Genomic DNA, 19,275 nt, shown 5'->3' on the forward strand with positions numbered 1-19,275 from the left:
CCTGTTATTGTTACAGCATAGCAGCCATTAAGAAATTTACTGGAATATGTGAATGGTAGCTGTGCCAAATGCTACATTAGAGTGAAATAAACATAAAACCCTTATAGGCATGTAAGGACAACAGAAGGCACTTTGCTCAGAAGGAACGTGTAGGAGCAGTTGAAACAATATGCCAATTTATCAAGAATTACTGCAAATACAAGTTGCTCATTGGCCCAATATATATAATTACACAAGAATTAATACCACAAAAAGGACCATGTAATAATTTCTCCATCTGTTTTTAGGAAACTAAATATGATATATATCTATCATGCTCAGTGTGGATTTAACATAAAGAACTTTATTGGGTAATGGGAAATGTTGATTAGCACAAAGTTGAATCCATAGAGAATAAACCTATTTGCATTTCCTATCAAGCATATGCAAAAAATCCACCTTTATTATTTTTAAAGCATGTAATGGACCAGGTTTATAGTAATTTGGCAAAAGGAAATGGTGCAAGACTTGGTAACTACCCAATGAAGTAATTAGGAATCTAAGACAATTATTTCTAAAATACGTTGCTCACAATCTTGTTTATTACATATTGAGAAGATATAGTGAGGGGCTTTTACTGAGTCCTCAGTATTCAATGATATTTATGGTTGTTGTATGTCTTTCAGGCTGTGTGGCCGTGTTCCAGAAGTATTCTCTTCTGACGTTTCGCCCACATCTACGGCAGGCATCCTCAGAGGCTGTGGACGAAACGTCAAGAGAGAATACTTCTGGAACATGGCCACACAGCCCGAAAGACATACAACAACCCTGTGATCACAGCCATGAAAGCCTTCGACAACACAATGATATTTATGTCATTTTGCACCTGTAAATTTGTCTTATTGCCCTAACATTGGATTAGATAAGTTTTTAGTTTAACATGCTATCAGTTAAACACATTCAATACTGAAGATAACTGGTTGTGGAAAATTTATTGATCAACTCTGTTTAGCTCCTAAAAGGTAATATATACATGTTGAACAGGACTGTATTATACTCCCAGGTAAGTCCAGAGAATTCACATGGGCACTTGATTTGAGGTTAAGCCAATAATATTGTAGACACAGTTCAGGATCTTGCAAACGTAGCACCCCAAGCTTAAGTCTTTGTTCCTGTGAGTCCCTCTGTTACTAATGATGATGCTTTGTACCGTTCACGTTCATACACTCCTTCATTGGAAGCTTTCATTTTCTGTCGAACTTTCAGCTGTTTCAGACGGTTCTTGTCTACTTCTCTCTTGGTGAGCAGGAAAAGGATGATACCAGAAGGAAAACCAATGGCCCTGGGAAAATAAATACAGTAGAGTCTCACTTACCCAAGACTCGCTTATCTAAGGTTCTGGATTATCCAATGTATTTTTGTAGTCAATGTTTTCAATATATCGTGATATTTTGGCGCTAAATTCGTAAATACAGTAATTACAACATAACATTACTGTGTATTGAACTACTTTTTCTGTCAAATTTGTTGTATAACATGTTTTGGTGCTTAATTTGTAAAATCATAACCTAATTTGATGTTGAAAATAGGCTTTTCCTTTATCCCTCCTTATTATCTAAGATATTCACTTATCCAAGGTTCTGCCGGCCCGTTTAGCTTGAATAAGTGAGACTCTACTGTATAACAGCTAGAAAACACAATGAAATTTTGTTACAGAATTAGTGACTCTCCATATATTGATGGGCTCAATTTCCCATCAATACCTACCAGCTTGACCAGTTGTAAGGGATGCTGGAAGGTTTCTAATTCCTACAATACACCATTAGTCTTTTCATTCTGTTTCACATAAACAAGGCCTCAAATGCCAACATCCTAATTAGGTGTTTAGAAATTATCACTTTATGCCTTTTGCATAATCTGATGACTGATTCTTTGTTTCAGAGTTCAGCAAGCACAGATTTTATTTAAAGTCCAGATCACAAGATCCTATTTCTTCCCAGGGTCCTGTTAGTCTCAGTTTTGAACATAACCCATGTATGGACAAGTTTCATGGCCCAATAACAGGAAATGTGTTGCTCAACTATCATTTCTATTGGCCCTTGGTAGTGTAACAAATGCTAAAAGATGGTAGGAGACGCCATCTAAACCTGTGGAGAGTCACACAGTCCCTACTCCTTTCCTGTCTTTCTCTCAGATAGGTTTTTCAAACATTCTATGCTACAAATAGTTACAAGGCTAGGAGCAGTGAAACATTCATAAAGCAAACAGCAAATGCAATGCTCACCAAGCAATACCAACTGTCTTCATGGGGTTCTTGGCTTTCTTTGTGGGAATATATTCTACATCTTCATAGACCTGTCCACCAGGCTGTGACTTTGTCTGCACTTCTCCCCACACCCTGTGGCTTTTGTGGATGGATCTGGTTGGAGTTTTGAAAGGCAGAATAAAGCCTGCAGTTCGATTCACAGTGGCAGAAACAAGGCCTGTAAGGGGACAAGCTACTTGCATGAGATTATACTTCAAACAGTTTCACTAAGATCTGCCTCCTGTGTCTTTTTCTCTCTCCTGCCTCTTGTAGCCTGTCCTGGTAACCGCTTGGCCCCATAAACCCCATAACTTTCAGAATGGGGCCCCTTTCCTTCTTTTCCCTCAAACCCTAGCCTCCCTTTTCTTCCACCATCCCCGAGTCATCCCTCGTCCCTGTGGGTACCCTGGTTCCCACATTTGGGAGCCCCTGGTATCTACGGACCCCTGGTGTATGTATAATGTGATGTTTTATGTTTCATATAAAACTTTTAAAAAACTGATCGAGACACAGGTAACCTTTCGGCAGCACCTCATTACCCTGGAATTCCCTCCAGCAGCTTTTCTGGTCATCACCTAACTACGATGGACTCAAGCACCCATCATCTCTGGGGCCAATCCATCTGTATTGGCCTCATAAACCCAGATGTGCAAATAACAATAGGACACTGATACTGGGTTGCCTGTCCTCTGTGCAGCCATCTAGGCATAATAGGAACACTAATCACCCAGCACTTCTGCCCTGATACTGGGAAGTCGAGCCCCATCTTCTGAAGATGACATTTCCCCTTTCCTAGGGAAAAACTGCATAATCCACTCATCTTGAACAATATTCTGGTTTGGGACTCAATGGACACTAGTGCCGGAAACATTAGACCAGTGGTTCTCAACTTGGGATCCCTAGATGTTTTTGGCCTTCAACTCCTAGAAATCCTAACAGCTGGTAAATTGGCTGGGATTTCTGGGAGTTATAGTCCAAAAAATATCTGGGGACCCCAGGTTGAGAACCACTGTGTTAGACTCATTTGCTGAGGACTCATGACCCATTTATCTACCCCACTTCCTTCACAAGTGCGACTGGTGGGGGCCAGAGACAGGGCCTTCTGAGGGGTGGCCCCTTGGCTGTGGAACTCCCTCCCTAGTGATATTAGATCAGCCCCCTCCCTCCTAGCCTTTAGAAAGAGAGTAAAAACCTGGTTTTGGGAGCAGGTCTTTGAAACTTAGCACAGTGCAATATCTTTAATTGGTAATTGTGCAATTTGATTATGGAACGGCCTTAGACTTATGTTCTGGATGACGTGTTTAAACACTGGAATGTTTTTTAAATTATGGTATTATATATGTATTAATTTTAATCCAATTTTATCTCAAGTTTAAGTTTTTATGACTTACGGCACTGCAGAAGTGTCATTTGTAAGCTGCCTTGAGTCCCCCTTGGGGTAGAGAAAGGCAGGGTATAAATAAGCTAAACAAACAGCCCCCAGATGGCGTAGTGGACTAAGTGACTTGAAGGTTGGGTTGCTGACCTGAAAGCTGCCAGGTTCGAATCCCACCTGGGGAGAGTGTGGATGAGCTCCCTCTATCAGCTCCAGCTCCATGCGGGGACATGAGAGAAGCCTCCCACAAGGATGGTAAAAACATCAAAACATCCGGGCGTCCCCTGGGCAACGTCCTTGCAGACGGCCAATTCTCTCACTCCAGAAGCAACTCCGGTTGCTCCTGACACGAAAAAAAAGCTAAACAAACAAACAAACAAATATCTAGACAATAGAACTCATGGAACCAAATGGTCTCTCTTTGTTTGTCCCAAAGTTGGGACACACTAATCCTTCCACAAAACTATGCACTCCTTTGTCCAGCTGGTCATCCTGTTCCCTGTCAGCCATTGGCGGGAATCTGCATTGGAAGTGAGGAATGCTCTCTGACTGGCTGGCGGGTGCCACAGTCCCACTTCACAGAGGGAATCCTCCAAGCTGGTGTGACCTCAGGGACCGGTTCCGCCAATCAGTGCAAAGCTGGCTCCAGCTGAGGCATGAGCGGGAAAAACAAGACTGTAACATACAAAAATGTCTGTTTCACTTGTACAAGACATGTCAGCTTCTTTGAACGGCTTACCACTGGCTGGCATCCCTTCTGGCCAGATTGAATAAATACCTTGGTGGATTCTGCTTTAACTGGTGAGATTTCTCTGATTGGGGAACATTGGGTTTTAGCTTTAAGTCTCACCAGGCACAGGCTCACAACAGCCTAGCACCAGATCTCTCTATCCGCTTGTTGGGTTTCAGTATCTGTGGGATGGGGCTCACTATCTGCAAACCGCTCTAAATGGCTTGATTTCATAACCAACCTAACAAAATGGCTATATAGAGAAAAGGGCTATTAAAAAAACTATTCATGCCCCATCTTTCTCTCAGCTTCGGGAAGTGCATCAGTGGTAGAGAGCCTTGGACTTCCAAATGTCTTTGAACTCTTACCATCTGCAGCAAGATGGGCACTAGAGTCATAGAATCATAGAGTTGGAAGAAACCTTGTGAGCCATCCAGTCCAACCCCCTGCCAAGAAGCAGGAAATTGCATTCAGAGTACCCCCGACAGATGGACATCCAGCATCTGCTTAAAAGCCTCCAAAGAAGGAGCCTCCACCACACTCCGGGGCAGAAAGTTCCACTGCTGAACATCTCTCACAGCGAGGAAGTTCTTCCTGATGTTCAGGTGGAATCTCCTTTCCTGTAGTTTGAAGCAATTGTTCTGTGTCCTAGTCTCCAGGGTAGCAGAAAAGCTTGTGCTCCCTCCTCCCTATGACTTCCTCTCACATATTTATACATGGCTATCATATCTACTCTCAACCTTCTCTTCTGCAGGCTGAACATGCCCAGCTCTTTAAGCCACTCCTTATAGAGCTTGTTCTCCAGACCCTTGATCATTTTAGTCACCCTCCTCTGGACACATTCCAGCTTGTCAAAATCTCCCTTAAATGGGATGGGATTTGTAAAGTTCAAACACACTTCTACAAAGTAAGTAAGTAAGTAACTTTATTTTTCTACCCCGCCACCATCTCCCGACAGGGACTCGGGGCGGCTAACAAAACAAGTACAACAGTTAAAACATGTTAAAATAAATAAACCACAATAAAATCGACATTATAGAACAATACATTACAATGATAATAAAACCCCTTCCTCTAGTCATGCTGTTAGTAAATGTGGGTAAAACATCCCAAATCCGAAATGATTGGGAATAGATTGTACTGAATGTTTGGTAATTTTTAGAAAATACACAGTGAAATATCTTGGAAATGGGACCCAAGTCTAAACCTAAAATCCACTTCCATTTCACAGATACCCAGCCTGAAGGTAAATCTAATCACAATATTTTAATAATGTTGTGCCTGAAACAAAGTTTGTGTACATTGAGCCACCAGGGAATGAAGATGTCACTTCCCATCCCTTTCTTCCTCCCTTCTCATATCCCAACACAAAATCCACTCCATAAACAACCTCATACTGGGTTGCTGGTGAGCTTTCCAGCTGTATGGCCATGTTCCAGAAGCATTCTCTCCTGACGTTTCGCCTGGATCTATAGCAGGCATCCTCTGAGGTTGTGAGGTCTGCTGGAAACTAGGCAAGTGCAGTTTATATTTATGTGGAATAATGTCCAGTGTGGGAGAAAGAACTCATATCTGCCTGAGGCAAGTGTGAATGTTGCAATTGGCCAGCTTGATTCGCACTGAATAGCCTTGCAGCTTCAAACCCTGGCTGCTTCCACTTGCCTAGTTTTCAACAGACCTCACAACCTCTGAGGATGCCTGCCGCAGATAAGGGCGAAACGCCAGGAGAGAATGCTTCTGGAACATATAGCCCGGAAAACTCACAACAACCCAGTAATTCCGGCCGTGAAAGCTTTCGACAACACAACCTCATAATTCCTCCCTACCCTGAAAGCGAAGACAAACAGCCGCCATCTTGGGGAACGCTCTCTATGCCCTTCCTGATGCGTGCTGGGTTAGACGGGGGGCATAGGCATCAATCAGAGGAACTTGAGACTACAACTCCCTTGACGCCCTTCGGCCTTGCACGGAATGGAAAAGTAGCCAATCAGAGGGGCCGTACTGGTAAAAGGTATTTCCTCCCTTTTTTATTCTCTTCATTGATTGGTGCAACGATGTTAGCCCCTCCCTCTAACGCAACACGAAGTGCAAAGCGCTTCTAGGAAATGAGGACTGGCTCGGAATATGAAAGTAGCCAATCAGGAGAGCCGTACTAATAAGCCAGGGGAGGTCCCTTACTTTTATTCTCTTCAATGATTGGTGGAGAGATTTGTCTCCTCCCCCTCCCTCACGGTGACAGGCTAGCAGAGAGCAAAGCGGCTCCTAGGAAATGAGGCCTGGTTTGGAATGTGAAAGCAGCCAATCAGGAGGGGCGTACTGATGAGTTAGGGGTTGGTCCCCACTTATTCACTTCTTAGATTGGCGGAGGGATATTGGCTCCTCCTCCTCATGTCTCGGGGTGGGAGGGGGCGGAGGAGGAGAGCGGCTAGCGAGATCAGTCCAGGTGCCGCGTGTGTCGTGTTGTGGAAGCCAGCAGGCGGGCGGCATGGCGGACCCTGGCGGCGGGGAAGGGCCAGAGCCGGGCCCGGAGGGATCAGAGGCCCTCCTGCTCCTGGCAGGCGGCGGCGCGGAAGGGGGCGCCGAGGAGATCGTGGAAGTGGTGGACCTGGAGCCGCTCGGGCCCGGTAAAAAGGGGGCAGGGAGGGGCCCAGAGCCACTTGGCCTCTGCCTTCCTCTGAGTGTGGACTCAGATAACCCAGTTCAAAGCAGATAATAGGGGGTTTTCTTCCTTGATCTTCTGGGATATAGGGCTGTGTGGAAGGTCCCTGAGGCTGAGAGAGTGCGGCTTGTTCCACGTCCACGGCTGAGCGGGGATTCCAGCCTTGGCCTCCCAGAGTCTGAGGGGGCATCTATCCAGGCATGGGCAAACTTCCGTCCTCAGGGTGACTTGGACTTCAGATCTCACAATTTTTAACAGCCCAAGGGCCCTTCCACACAGCCCTATAACCCAGAATATCAAGGCAGAACATCCCACAATACAGTAGAGTCTCACTTATCCAAGCCTCGCTTATCCAAGCCTCTGGATAATCCAAGCCATTTTTGTAGTCAATGTTTTCAATACAGTAATTACAACATAACATTACTGCGCATTGAACTACTTTTTCTGTCAAATTTGTTGTATAACATGAAGTTTTGGTGCTTAATTTGTAAAATTATAACCTAATTTGATGTTTAATAGGCTTTTCCTTAATCCCTCTTTATTATCCAAGTTATTCGCTTATCCAAGCTTCTGCCGGCCCGTTTAGCTTGGATAAGTGAGACTCTACTGTATCTGCTTTGAATTGGGATATCTGAGTCCACGCTGCCATATATTCCAGTTCAAAGCAGAAAATGTGGGATTTCCTGCCTTGATATTCTGGGTTATATGGCTGTGTGGAAGGGCCCTAAGTTTGCCCACGCCTGAACTAGGGGAACTTAATAGACTAGATTCCCTTCTGACAAGCCCTGAGAGGGAGAACAAGGGGGTGATTTGTATTTGACTCTCTTAGATGTGTTGCTTTCTAGGCAGTGAGAAGACTGGTCACTGCCTCTGAGGAATGGACACCCCCCCCCCCCACTCTCTCTCTCTCTGGCCCTTATTCCTTTACAGCAGAAGGGGTCTTGGTGTAGATTGGTTGTCAGTAAAAGCAAAACATGGGAATCCCTGCCTTCATGTCTGAAAGGGAGGGGCATTGAAAATAATAATAATAATAAAATGTTATTTAATTTTATTGTAATTTTAAATACTTTTATTGTACATCATATTGATCGTGATTGTGCAGTTGCACAATATGCAGTGTTCCCTCAATTATCGCACGGGTTATTTTCCAGGACCACCTGCAATAAGTGAAAATCCGCGAAGTAGGAACACTATATTTATTTTAATATTTATACATTATTTTAGTAGGTATACACTATTTTAAGTTTTTATCAACCAATCGTGTGTTGATAAATCGCCTCCTTCTCCTCCCATTGCTGCTTGGGCTCCTTTTCTCTCCCTTTGGCTTCTTCCTCCCTTCCTTAGGCTGTAAATTGTAATTTTTTATGATTTATAATAGTCTTTTAGAGTTTATTGAAAAACCGCGAAACAGCGAATAAGCATAAAGTGAACCGCAAAGTAGTAAGGGAACACTGTATAAGCATATCATTTAGGTATAGTTAAACAAACACATATACCCATATCGAATTCTTGTTGTGTGCCTTCAAATCAATCTCTGACCTATGGTGACCCCGCAGTGAACCTCTCCCTAAATTTTAGATTTTAGTTTGGGAGCAAATTTTGTTCAGATAGGGTTTGCTGTCACCTTCCTCTGAGGCTGAGAGAGTATAGCTTGCCCAGGGTCACCCATTAGGTTTTCATGGCAGAATGGAAATTCAAACCCTGGTCTCCCAGTCCTAGTCAAGACTCAAACCACTTCACCATACTAGCTCTCATGTCATACAGAAACAGGTCTAATATAGCATCATGCAAAAGCTGGTGCATTAGTTCTCCCACACATTTCCCTCTGGAGTTATCTGGGCCACCTAAAAGTTGGCTCCAGAGGGTTTCCTTGGAAATTTTTGCAGGTACATGGGGGCCTACAGTGGGGCATCAAACACTTCTCCACAATTAGGATTGCTACACAGGAGTTCCCCAACCCTTGTGATTTCAAGGCCCAAACGTGAGGAAGATACCTTGCAAAGATACATGTCCTGATGATGTTATAAAACACGACAAATTAAATCAATATGCCATCATAGCATTTAAAGTGCTGCAGATACTAGGGCAGTGTTCAGCTTGAAAATGACTTGGAAGACAGAGTAGAGAGGAGATTTTGAAAATTCAGAGAATGCTTCTTATACAATAATAATAATAATAATAAATAAAACCTTATTTATATTCCGCCCTATCTCCCCAGGAGGACTCAGGGCAGATTCCAACATACAAAAAGGCAAACATTCAATGCCTTGATAAAACAAACACGTACCAACAAAATAATCCAGAATAACCCCACATGTAAACGTAAATTTAGAACCTATCATCCATAAACTAAACTAAACGTAAGCAAACAGAAATATATACAACATACAATCTAAGCATAAAACATCCACATTGATTTACAGGAGCCAAAACCTGGGTGGTCTTATTCCCAGGCCAATGCAAGTAATTCTTTTTTTAAAAAAAGAGTGAAGAGTTACTTACATGGACCAGTGGATATATGGCTCCAGTTTTGGGTCATATTTTTAATAAAAGGAAATTTGCACTTCTCTGAGTAGAGTAGCAAATGGGCTTTTTGAATGCCTAAGTGGAAAAATAGTGGTGATGGTCAGTGGTAGCTGGCTTACTAAAATGGTGCTGGCACTTCCCTATTTCTGCAGAATGACCATCAAGATATACATGGGTTATATATCAAAATCCATTATTTTATTCCCCAAACTTTCCCTTGATTTATGAGTCCGGCTTATACTTGAGAATATAAGTAAGTTGGGAATGCATTAAAATCCCCAGATGTTACACTGTGATCTCAGTTATGCTGATAGTTGGTACTGATAAGAGCCCCCGGTGGTGCAATGGGTTAAACCCTTGGCCTGCAGGACTGCTGACTGACATGTTGGCGATTCGAATCCAGGGAGAGCAGGCGAGCTGCCTCTGTCAGCTTCAGCTCCCCATGTGGGGATGTGAGAGAAGCATCCCACAAGGGTGGTTAAACATCAAACATCCGGGCGTTCTCTGGACAACATCTTTGCAGACAGTCAATTCTCTCACACCAGAAGTGACTTGCAGTTTCTCAAGTTGCTCCTGACATGAAAAAACTTGGTTTTTGAAGGAGAGGAGGGAGTGGGCCATCTTTATTTCTTTAGGGAGGGAGCTCCAGAAGTGGGGGGCGATCATGGAGAAGGCCCTTTCCCTTGTTCCCACCAGCCTCAATTGAGATTGGAATGGGACCGAGAGCAGGGCTTCCTTTACTGACCGCAGTGCCCGAACTGGTTTGTAAGAGGGGATGTGATTGGCCAAGTAGCCTGGGACCAAGCCATTTAGGGCTTTAAAGGTAATGGCCAGCACTTTGTATTTAGCCTGGAAGCATGCCAGCAGCCAGTGGAACAAGAAGAGCCAGATGCCTGTTTTAAAGTTGTTCAGGCCAAACTCTTTGGATCCTATGTCATGGGGGCTACTGGATATTAGGACTAGGAGTTCCTGCAATATATCTAAATATTGTGTGGGATAATAATAATAATAATGCATGCATCATCCGAAAATACATCACACAGTCCCAAGTGTTCGACTTGTGATTTTGTGATACGAAATCCAGTACATCTATCTTGTTTGCTGTGTCATAATAAAATAATAATAATAAGTTTGTAGGTATGATTTCTTGACCCCTGGTTTAGGACTGATGTGGACTTTTGAGGAGTATCCTCCTATTCCCTAAAACATGGTGTATGTGTGTATGGGGTGGGGGGGGGGGGGAGAGAAAACAGTTACATTGCAGGGATACTGTAAGAGAAGAACTTGACACTAAGTTTCAAAAATCCATGTCCTCCCCTCCCCCCTTTTTTGGCAGATGATCTGGCTGGTGAGATGGAAGATGTGGATCTCGATGAAGAGCAGGGCGCTTGGGTGACTGAGGAGGAAGATGAGGGAGTAGAAGAGGGCATGGAGGCCCAAGATGACAGCGAAGTCACCTTCTCAAAACATACTGGTGAGCTAATAGGGGATCCAGAGCAGATCTCCTACTCCATTAACTGCTCTCCCTGGATCTTGCCTTTCTATCCTAAGTGAAAACTGCAAGGGACTCCATGCTGTGTTTAGCTGAAAGTCAGGAGTGCAGTGTGGACTCAGAGCACCTCTCCTAATGCACTGAAAGAAGCTGCATTAGGCCTAGCTGCCTCTGTGGTTGATATTTATTGCAGTTAAACACATTATACCACCTCCCTCCCCCCAGATTTGACTAATATGTAAGGCAGTTCCATGTATGTTCAAAAACTATATTCCCTAGATTCATGGAAAGAGTGTGATCACTTGGGCAACACCTTTAACACTGAAACTACAAGCAAGGACTATGTCACCTGAAAGCATAGCTTACTCTCTCTTTTCTTCCTTCGTTTTGCTGGACCTCCTGTCCCTGCCCTATGTTTACTGTGTTGTGTTGCTGGTTTGAAAGCTGCTGGGACCATTGCTGATTCTGGCTTTAAAAAACTAAGGCAGTGTCTTGAGATAACAAGAGATGGGGGTGAACCAAGGATATTTCAGGTCCTTTTAGTTCCTCTTGTTTGGATACTCCTCACATAATCTGATATAGTTGCTTCTGTGACATGTTCAGTTTCTGTCATTCCCATTATTCTCCTCAGCTTCTGTTTTCTGTGTCAGCCTCGATCCCAAGACTAACACGCTGGCAGTGACAGGTGGTGAAGACGACAAGGCCTTTGTGTGGCGCCTCAGTGATGGAGAACTCCTTTTTGAATGCTCAGGTGAGCCACCCCAAATTTATTTATTTAATTTATTTACAGTATTTATATTCCGCCCTTCTCATCCCGAAGGGGACTCAGGGTGGATTACAGTGAACATATATATGGCAAACATTCAATGCCATCAGACAAACAACATACAGTATAGACACACACACAGGCATTTTTAACATTTCCATCTTCATGAGGGTATGCACTCCACTAGAGAACAGCCTGCAATATCTGTAGTTGGCTGAGATCTGAAAAAGATACCTTTATACACAAATGCTTCTCTATACACTGGGTAGTTGTGGTGATATGATCCATCTGAAATTCTTCAGCATGTTATTAAGTACAGGAAAATAGGAACTAATATTATCTTACATACTTTATGTGACTCTCCTCCAGTTTCCCCTGCATTTTTCCTTCTAGTTTGCAGAAATGTTTGAATTGGAATGGACACATGTAGATGACTTCACACTACAGGAGTGTACTCAAGTGTGACAGTTTTGAAAGATCAAAATTATTGTCTCAATTTCCAGGCTTCTTGACTGTACCTTTCCAGCTCCCTTTTTTAAAATGTATACTTCACCAAAACATGATCTCCTTGTCCTTCTCCCTAGGTCACAAAGACTCTGTCACATGTACTGGGTTTAGCCATGACTCCACCTTTGTGGCTACAGGTGACATGAGCGGATTGATCAAAGTCTGGCGGGTGGACACCAAAGAGGAGATCTGGTCTTTTGATGTGGGTGACTTGGAGGTGAGAAATGGGCTGTGTGAATCCCAGAGGAAGGCTTTGTAATACAAAGTTACAAATGTTGCCATGGTGGGTTTTCAATAGATTAGAGATAACAACAACTAATGGGGTAGAAAGTAAAATAAAAATTAGACTTCACAAAGACCTTGAATTCAGATGACACTTCCAAGGAGAAGATGGCAGATGAACAACAGTGTAGCCAAATAGCCAGGTTCTGTTTGCCTCCCAAGCTTTCCTCTTCTTTCCTTTTTCCTTCTCTGACTCTAGTGGATGGAGTGGCACCCCCAATCCCATGTCCTTCTGGCTGGAACAGCAGATGGCAACTCCTGGATGTGGAAAATCCCCAGTGGGGAATGCAAGACGTTCCAAGGGCCAAACTGCCCTGCTACCTGTGGACGTGTCCTTTCCGATGGTGAGCAAATGAGATTGGATTGTGGGAATTGGCTGGTAGAACTCCTACAGGAGTGGGAAAAGATGCTGTAAAAATTTATTATCCCAGATATAATCTCCATTGCATTATGCCTTAAAAGGTGGCAACAGATTGTTGAAAACGGGTTGCTAACTATTGCTCTCAATTGTTATGGCTTTTTGTACTACAGCTCTTATAATCCCTTACATCTGGCTATGCTAGCTTGTAGTGATGGAAGCTGTGGACCAAAAATTATGCAGGGCCACCATTTCTTACCATGATTTAAATATAACGAGTTGGGAAGGGTGCATGGATTTCCTGTAAAATAATGCTGAACATTTGTATGATAAAAGTTGACCAACATAAAGCTGCTCAATGCAGGAAAGAGAGCTGTGGTTGGCTATGAAGATGGAACAGTTCGCATCTGGGATCTGAAGCAGGGGAGCCCACTACATGTCCTTAAAGGTACCCACATTTTTTGTTATTTTCATAAAAGTCAAGAGTTGTAAGGGAGCCTCAAGACCATCTTATCCAATACTTCCTGTTCATGAAGAATATCTACTGCTACAACATTTTTAGTATGCTTTTCAACCCTTGTTTTCATTTGCCTGTTTTCATATACTGCCAGGAGGCAGGAGTGACATCTGTACATCCTACTGGGTAGGGGTGTATTTCGTAATACTTGTCTTGGATGCCTTCTAAAGGTGGGAAGTTTGTACATGGAATATGGATGGCTTCCATGGAAAGTGCAGGATGCCAAAACTGGCTAATAAAAATTGGACAACCTGTGAAAGATTTCATCTCTGCATGCCTATTGGCATCCTTTGCTTGTGACTGAGCGGCATTAACAGATCTTTCTCTACCACCAGGTTTTTGGGGTAGTATTATAGGTCTATATTTTGCGTGAAATCACATTGGCTGCATGCTCTGAGGTCATTATAGCCCATACATATTTTTGGTCATAGTCTTGGAATTGCAGGATGGAGTGACTGAAAGCACTGGGAAAGAGAAAGAAAGTGGAGGGGGAAAGCTGTGCACTTACTTCAACCTTCTTTGTGCCTTTTCTGCTTTTTAGGTCAGGATGGTCATCAGGGCCCTTTGACATGTGTGGCCAGCAATAAGGATGGCAGCCTAATCCTGACAGGTTCTGTTGACTGCCATGCCAAGCTGGTGAACTCTGCAACGGGCAAGGTGAGTGCTGCCTTCTTCTGGTAGGGGCAAAATGTGACATTTAACTTTGTCCCTCTAGCTAAGAGAAAATTGAATGTTTCTTGCTTGTCACTGAACTTTCCTACTGTCTTTGGTTCTTGTGACTGGACCGTGACCGTTTTATTTTAAAATTACATTTTGACCCCATTCATATTCCAATATCAGAGTCCCTTTTCTTCTACCTTCATTTTCACAATGGCTCTGTGCAGGAGATTAGACTGAGAGATGATGAACCACTAACATGACTCAGTAAGTCGTGAGCACAGATTTGAACCTGATTTTTTTCCAGCCCGTGTCCAGATCTGTTCATTACACCATGGCCATTCTTCTTGTTCTGTCATGGGGTTGAACTGTTTTACACAGTAGTTCCTAGCCACTGGAATTTTTATTTCTATGAAGATCATTCTTTTTATGCTATACCAGCACATAACAGTTGGAGGTCTTGCAGCGGGGTGGTTAAGGTTTTGTACTTTGCTTGTGTCATGATGAAGAGGGAAGAGGCTTTTTATGGAGTGAGTGAACAAAGAAAAGAGCTGAAGCCTGTTTTCTTAGTCCTAACAATTGACTGAAGTCTGGGTTTCTTTGGCTTGGTATTGACTTTGTACAGAAACAAGCCATAACAAGCTTCCCATTCCTCTCTAGTTTGGCAGACATGGGGAAATCGTTTTTGCTTAATGGCTACTCCAATCTTGTATTGTTGGTTAGCCAAAGAGGCAGCAAAGTTCTCCTTTGCACCTGCCTGTAGTCACCACCCTGGTCCAGATCTGAAATGTTGTGTGGGATAAAGACAGGGGATTTATAACTTCTGGTAATTCTTCTTGAGCAAGTCAAAAATGGTAGTCACCCTACTTCCCCCTAATGCTCTCTTGTTCCTTGTCACTGGAACAGTGAGATGAGAGAGCATATCTCTGGATTTGGCTGTTTTAAGGGATACAGCAGTTCAAAAACATGCAAATGTGAATAGATCAATAGGAACCGCTCTGGCGAGAAGGCAACAGTGCTCCATGCAGTCATGCTAGCCATATGATCTTGGCGGTATCTACGGACAATGCTGGTTCTTCGGCTTAGAAATGGAGATGAGCACCAACCTCTAGAGTCGAACATGATTAAACTTAACGTCAGGGGAAAACCTTTACCTTTACCTAGGGGAAACAAACTAAAAGGAGCAGTACTAGAAGGCCATGTTTAGTGCTGGAAAGGAAGCAGGGATTACTACGTGTCTGTTTGAATGATCTCTGCTTAAGTTCCAAATTGGCCATTCATCACATTGTCCAGTGGGTGACACCATACTTTCCATAGTGAGCACGGCACATGAATTTATTTGAAAGTAAATTTATTTGAAAACTGGGTTCTGTTTTCATGCCTTCCCTTTGAACTGCATACAAACAGCAGTTTTTATTTTCTTTGATCTTATATTACATTTTAGAGATATAGCATGAGATTATGGAGGAAATCCCATCCTCACAGATCGTTGAGTCTTAGCGGCAAAATACTTCTTACTTGCTAAACTGATTGAAAGCTGATCATGGCTAGTGGGTTGCCTTCCAGGTTTCCTGCTGTTTTCCTAGCAACTAGCATGCATCGGAGACTATGATTTGCATGATGAGCATGGGGGATATCCATCATGGCCCATCTCTCTTGCAGGTTGTGTCTGTGTTCAAGGCAGAGAGCATTGTCCCCAAGCCTTCAGTGGGAGAGACTGAGGAGGCTGAATCCAACTCAGTGGAGTCGCTGGGTTTCTGCAATGTGTGAGTACTGGAGGAGGGTAGGGGTAGGCTGGTGGTGTGCTTGGCTGCATGGGCAAAGAGTTGTGTAAAGCAAGTTACAAAAGAACCCTTTTTCCCTCCTTGCTGTTGCAGGATGCCACTGGCAGCTGTTGGCTATTTAGATGGGACCTTGGCCATTTATGACCTTGCTACCCAGACCTTAAGACACAAGTGCCAGCATGAGGTAAAGGAGAAGAAGTCACATGGGGAATTGGAGAAATGGGTTGGCATGAGACTCTTTGAATGCCCATTTCAACCCAAGAGAGGAGGAATTGTGTGTTGCTCAGGATCTACTAATGAGAGAAGAAAACTATAGTTATAATTGTGAATACAGTACTTGTATTCCAACTCTGCTTGAGGCAAGAGCTCTAAATCAGTATTCAAGCTAGTCATAACCAACAAAGACTGCAAAACCCATGATGGTGCTTCAGAAATCTGGTTCAGGTTATTTGCTTTAAAGAGCTGATAGATACATGTCCCAGTATATATTGCTTCTAAAAGAGGTGGGGAAAATGCAATACCAATTCCAAATGGACTACAACTCGAGGAGCATTGGTACAGTTCATGGAATACAGATAGTAGCAGTGGACGTACCTACAGGTTCAGTCTTAAGGGCCAAGCTTTGTGCTGAGAAGGTGGGAATGCTGAAGTCTCTGCTGATGCTTTTTCTATCTCTGTTTCTAGTCAGGGATTGTACAGCTCCTGTGGGAGGACAGCTCACCTGTGGTTTATACCTGCAGCCTAGATGGGGCTGTGTCCCTCTGGGATGCACGTTCAGGAAAGTTGATCAGTGAGTACCGGGGCCACTCAGCAGAAATCCTGGACTTCGCTTTGAACAAGTGAGTGCCTGGAAGCTACAGAGGTTTTTGTCAAGGAGATGTTGGTGTGTAAAGACGGGAAATAATGGGCAGAGAAAAAAATGAGAAAGAGGCTGGGACATAGAGGGCACATTGGAAGATTGTGTTTGGGAATATTGGTTCAAAAGGGAAATAAGTTGGAACTGATTTGGAAGTATATGTATTTGCTTGGCTAAAGTATGTATTACCTCTCATGCTATAAGGGCTCCTGAGATTATCTATGATAACTAAAAAACATTGAAATCATTTAGCATACATGTATAAATCAGAAGTTTATTTTAAAACAGACTAAATAAATTTAACAAAACATTTAAAAGCTCCACATTTGATCTTAGCTGCCCATTGAAAGCTCAAGAAGGATAGGAAAAATTTCTGGGAATAGATCTATAGCTCTGCCTAGCTGCACATTTTTTCTCTCCTAGTTAATTTTTTACAAAATTTGGGAGACACACTCCAGTGGTGATTCTTATGAAGGCCAGCAGAGGTCCAATAAAATCAAAATGCATGACAAAGAGTGTAGTGGGTTTGAGTTAAAAATTCATCTTAGATAGGTTTGGCTGTCTTAGATTTGATTTTGTCATTTTGGCCGTTGACTCATCTATAAAATGTGAAACTTTAATATCTGACTGACTGGGACATGTAAAGATGAATGCAAGAGTGAGTGTAATACTGCGTACATTTAACTGGGATTAAAGGCATCATGAAATCAGAAGGACTTGCTTCAGAGAAAACACAAATTACACTGGACAGTAAGGTTCCTGTGGTATATTATGGTGGGCATAGCCAGCATTATTGTCAAGGTCTTTATTTGCTAGATAGTTCAATGGCAGGTCATTACTGCCGTTTATATGATTTTTCTCTCTTTGGGCTTTGCTGCTTTATTTGTTCTTTCAGTTAGTGATACTTTAGTAAATTGCATCTAGTGTGTTTAGTTATCATAAGTTTTATATTGTGATATTTATTGTTTTTTATTTTATATGATGTTTGTATGTTATTAGCATGGAATGTTTGCCTTTTTTACTGGAAACACCCTGAGACCCCTCGGGGAGATAGGGCGGGGTACAAATAAATTGTTGTTGTTGTTGTGATATTTTAAAAACTCTTTGGAATGGTAGGCTGTATTAATATTTTAAATGAGTTCATTTTCTTTGTTCTTTTTTCCGTCAGAGATGCTTCCATTGTAGTTACTACTTCCGGCGATCACCAGGCCAAGGTGTTCTGTGTGCAGCGCCCAGATCGCTAACAAGGCTTCGCTCAGCAGAGAATGACGCTGTGGAGAGACAGGACGATGTGGATACAGGCAGCCAGGCCCACAGGACTGTGGCAGGGTTGACATAATCATGTCCTGGGGGGGGAAACGAACTTTTTTTTCCTTTGAGGGGAAATTTTGCCATCCTGTCCCCTCATGGTACCAAATTTAATTTCTTGAGTTTTTAAATTGTGCTGCAGACTTGGCGCTTTGCTGAGCTACAAAGTTGAAAGGACGCTTAATGCATATGGACAGTTGGTCAGCATGATTGTGGGGGAGAAGGTGTGGTATGCCTTTAAAAATTCCTTCCTTTCTCCCAAGTTTAGAAATGGCTTCCTCTTTCAAAGACCTGTGTCACATGCCTGGTGTTCAGGGCCATTGTCTTCCACGTTTCTTGGGGGCAGATGAAGCACTTCACCATCACTGAAAAGAGAAGGAAGCCTGCCCATCTCCCTTTTGGAACTTTTGACCCTTTGGTTTGTCTGAGCAAATCATGTAATTGGGCGGAAAGAGATCAGCTACTCATAAAGTGATGATTCCCTAAACAGAAACTCAGGCTAAAACTGAATATGTCCACCAGGTCTTCAATACTGGATCTGTGCAACAACAGCAACAGCAGCAACATAACATGTTCAAATAATTGCACCTTACTTTGCTAACTGAAGACACCATGATGAAATAAAAAGGAAGCCAGCCATCTTAAAGCCATGTTTTGCTTCTTGAGTATTTGTCTAGGGTCAAATTGGCTATCACAGTTGATTGATGTCCCAGCCATTGGTCAGCCCTTTTCTACTGTCCTTTTCTTTCTTTCTTTCTTTCTTTCTTTCTTTCTTTCTTTCTTTCTTTCTTTCTTTCTTTCTTTCTTTCTTTTGTTATCCTGGAAAGAGGAACTCGTGTGCAAAGAAAACAGGAGGGCAGTCCCCATTGCTCTCCCAACCAGTTTCTTGGTCTCAGTGGAAAATGCTGTCAGAGGCTCTGTTACATAGGGTCCAGGTGTACTTGGTTTATTTCACCAGCAAATGTGCAAATATAGATACAGCTGCTTCAGGCAGCCTATAAAAATGTGTTTTTAAATATTGTAGACACCTTGCAGAGGATGATGGAGCTTCTCCTGAGCCAGTAATGCTTGCTGATTGAGATAGGGCAAGTAAGAAGACTGCTGAATTATGGACACTGTTTTGCTTCCTCCTCCTTTCAGAACCTCACATTGCTCTGTTATGATGAGAGAAGCA

At 42.9% G+C, this 19,275-nt stretch overlaps 2 protein-coding genes across 2 annotated transcripts; one reads left to right on the top strand and one right to left on the bottom strand.

Moving 5' to 3' along the window:
- Window positions 1–323: 323 nt before the first annotated feature.
- Window positions 324–6,370, bottom strand: LOC103278802 (probable hydrolase PNKD). The gene is made up of 3 exons (XM_062967323.1): window positions 6,216–6,370; window positions 2,264–2,462; window positions 324–1,321 (listed from the first exon to the last, which is right to left on the bottom strand). Exons 1-3 carry the CDS (start codon window positions 6,241–6,243, stop codon window positions 1,138–1,140), a joined length of 411 nt encoding a protein of 136 aa, XP_062823393.1. The 5' UTR covers window positions 6,244–6,370; the 3' UTR covers window positions 324–1,137.
- A 412-nt stretch (window positions 6,371–6,782) lies between these two features.
- On the top strand, window positions 6,783–18,751 carry aamp (angio associated migratory cell protein). The gene is made up of 11 exons (XM_003214947.3): window positions 6,783–7,013; window positions 10,911–11,048; window positions 11,698–11,817; window positions 12,417–12,556; window positions 12,821–12,965; window positions 13,344–13,427; window positions 14,038–14,153; window positions 15,816–15,919; window positions 16,031–16,121; window positions 16,622–16,776; window positions 17,962–18,751. The coding sequence occupies exons 1-11, from the start codon at window positions 6,875–6,877 to the stop codon at window positions 18,035–18,037; spliced, it is 1,308 nt and encodes a 435-aa protein (XP_003214995.2). The 5' UTR covers window positions 6,783–6,874; the 3' UTR covers window positions 18,038–18,751.
- The last annotated feature ends 524 nt before the right edge of the window (window positions 18,752–19,275 follow it).

This window comes from Anolis carolinensis, chromosome 1, assembly GCF_035594765.1.
Source record: "Anolis carolinensis isolate JA03-04 chromosome 1, rAnoCar3.1.pri, whole genome shotgun sequence".
Taxonomy (NCBI): domain Eukaryota; kingdom Metazoa; phylum Chordata; class Lepidosauria; order Squamata; family Dactyloidae; genus Anolis; species Anolis carolinensis.

Excerpts from the sequence above, each read along its gene's own strand:
- LOC103278802 (XM_062967323.1), bottom strand. The coding sequence starts at position 6,243 with ATGGCGGCTGTTTGTCTTCGCTTTCAGG. Across the intron at positions 2,463-6,215 it reads TGTTTGTCTTCGCTTTCAGG|GCCTTGTTTCTGCCACTGTG; the intron begins GTAGGGAGGAAT and ends GTCCCCTTACAG. Across the intron at positions 1,322-2,263 it reads AAGACAGTTGGTATTGCTTG|GGCCATTGGTTTTCCTTCTG; the intron begins GTGAGCATTGCA and ends TTATTTTCCCAG.
- aamp (XM_003214947.3), top strand. The coding sequence starts at position 6,875 with ATGGCGGACCCTGGCGGCGGGGAAGGGCCAGAGCCGGGCCCGGAGGGA. Across the intron at positions 7,014-10,910 it reads CCTGGAGCCGCTCGGGCCCG|ATGATCTGGCTGGTGAGATG; the intron begins GTAAAAAGGGGG and ends CTTTTTTGGCAG. Across the intron at positions 14,154-15,815 it reads TGAACTCTGCAACGGGCAAG|GTTGTGTCTGTGTTCAAGGC; the intron begins GTGAGTGCTGCC and ends TCTCTCTTGCAG.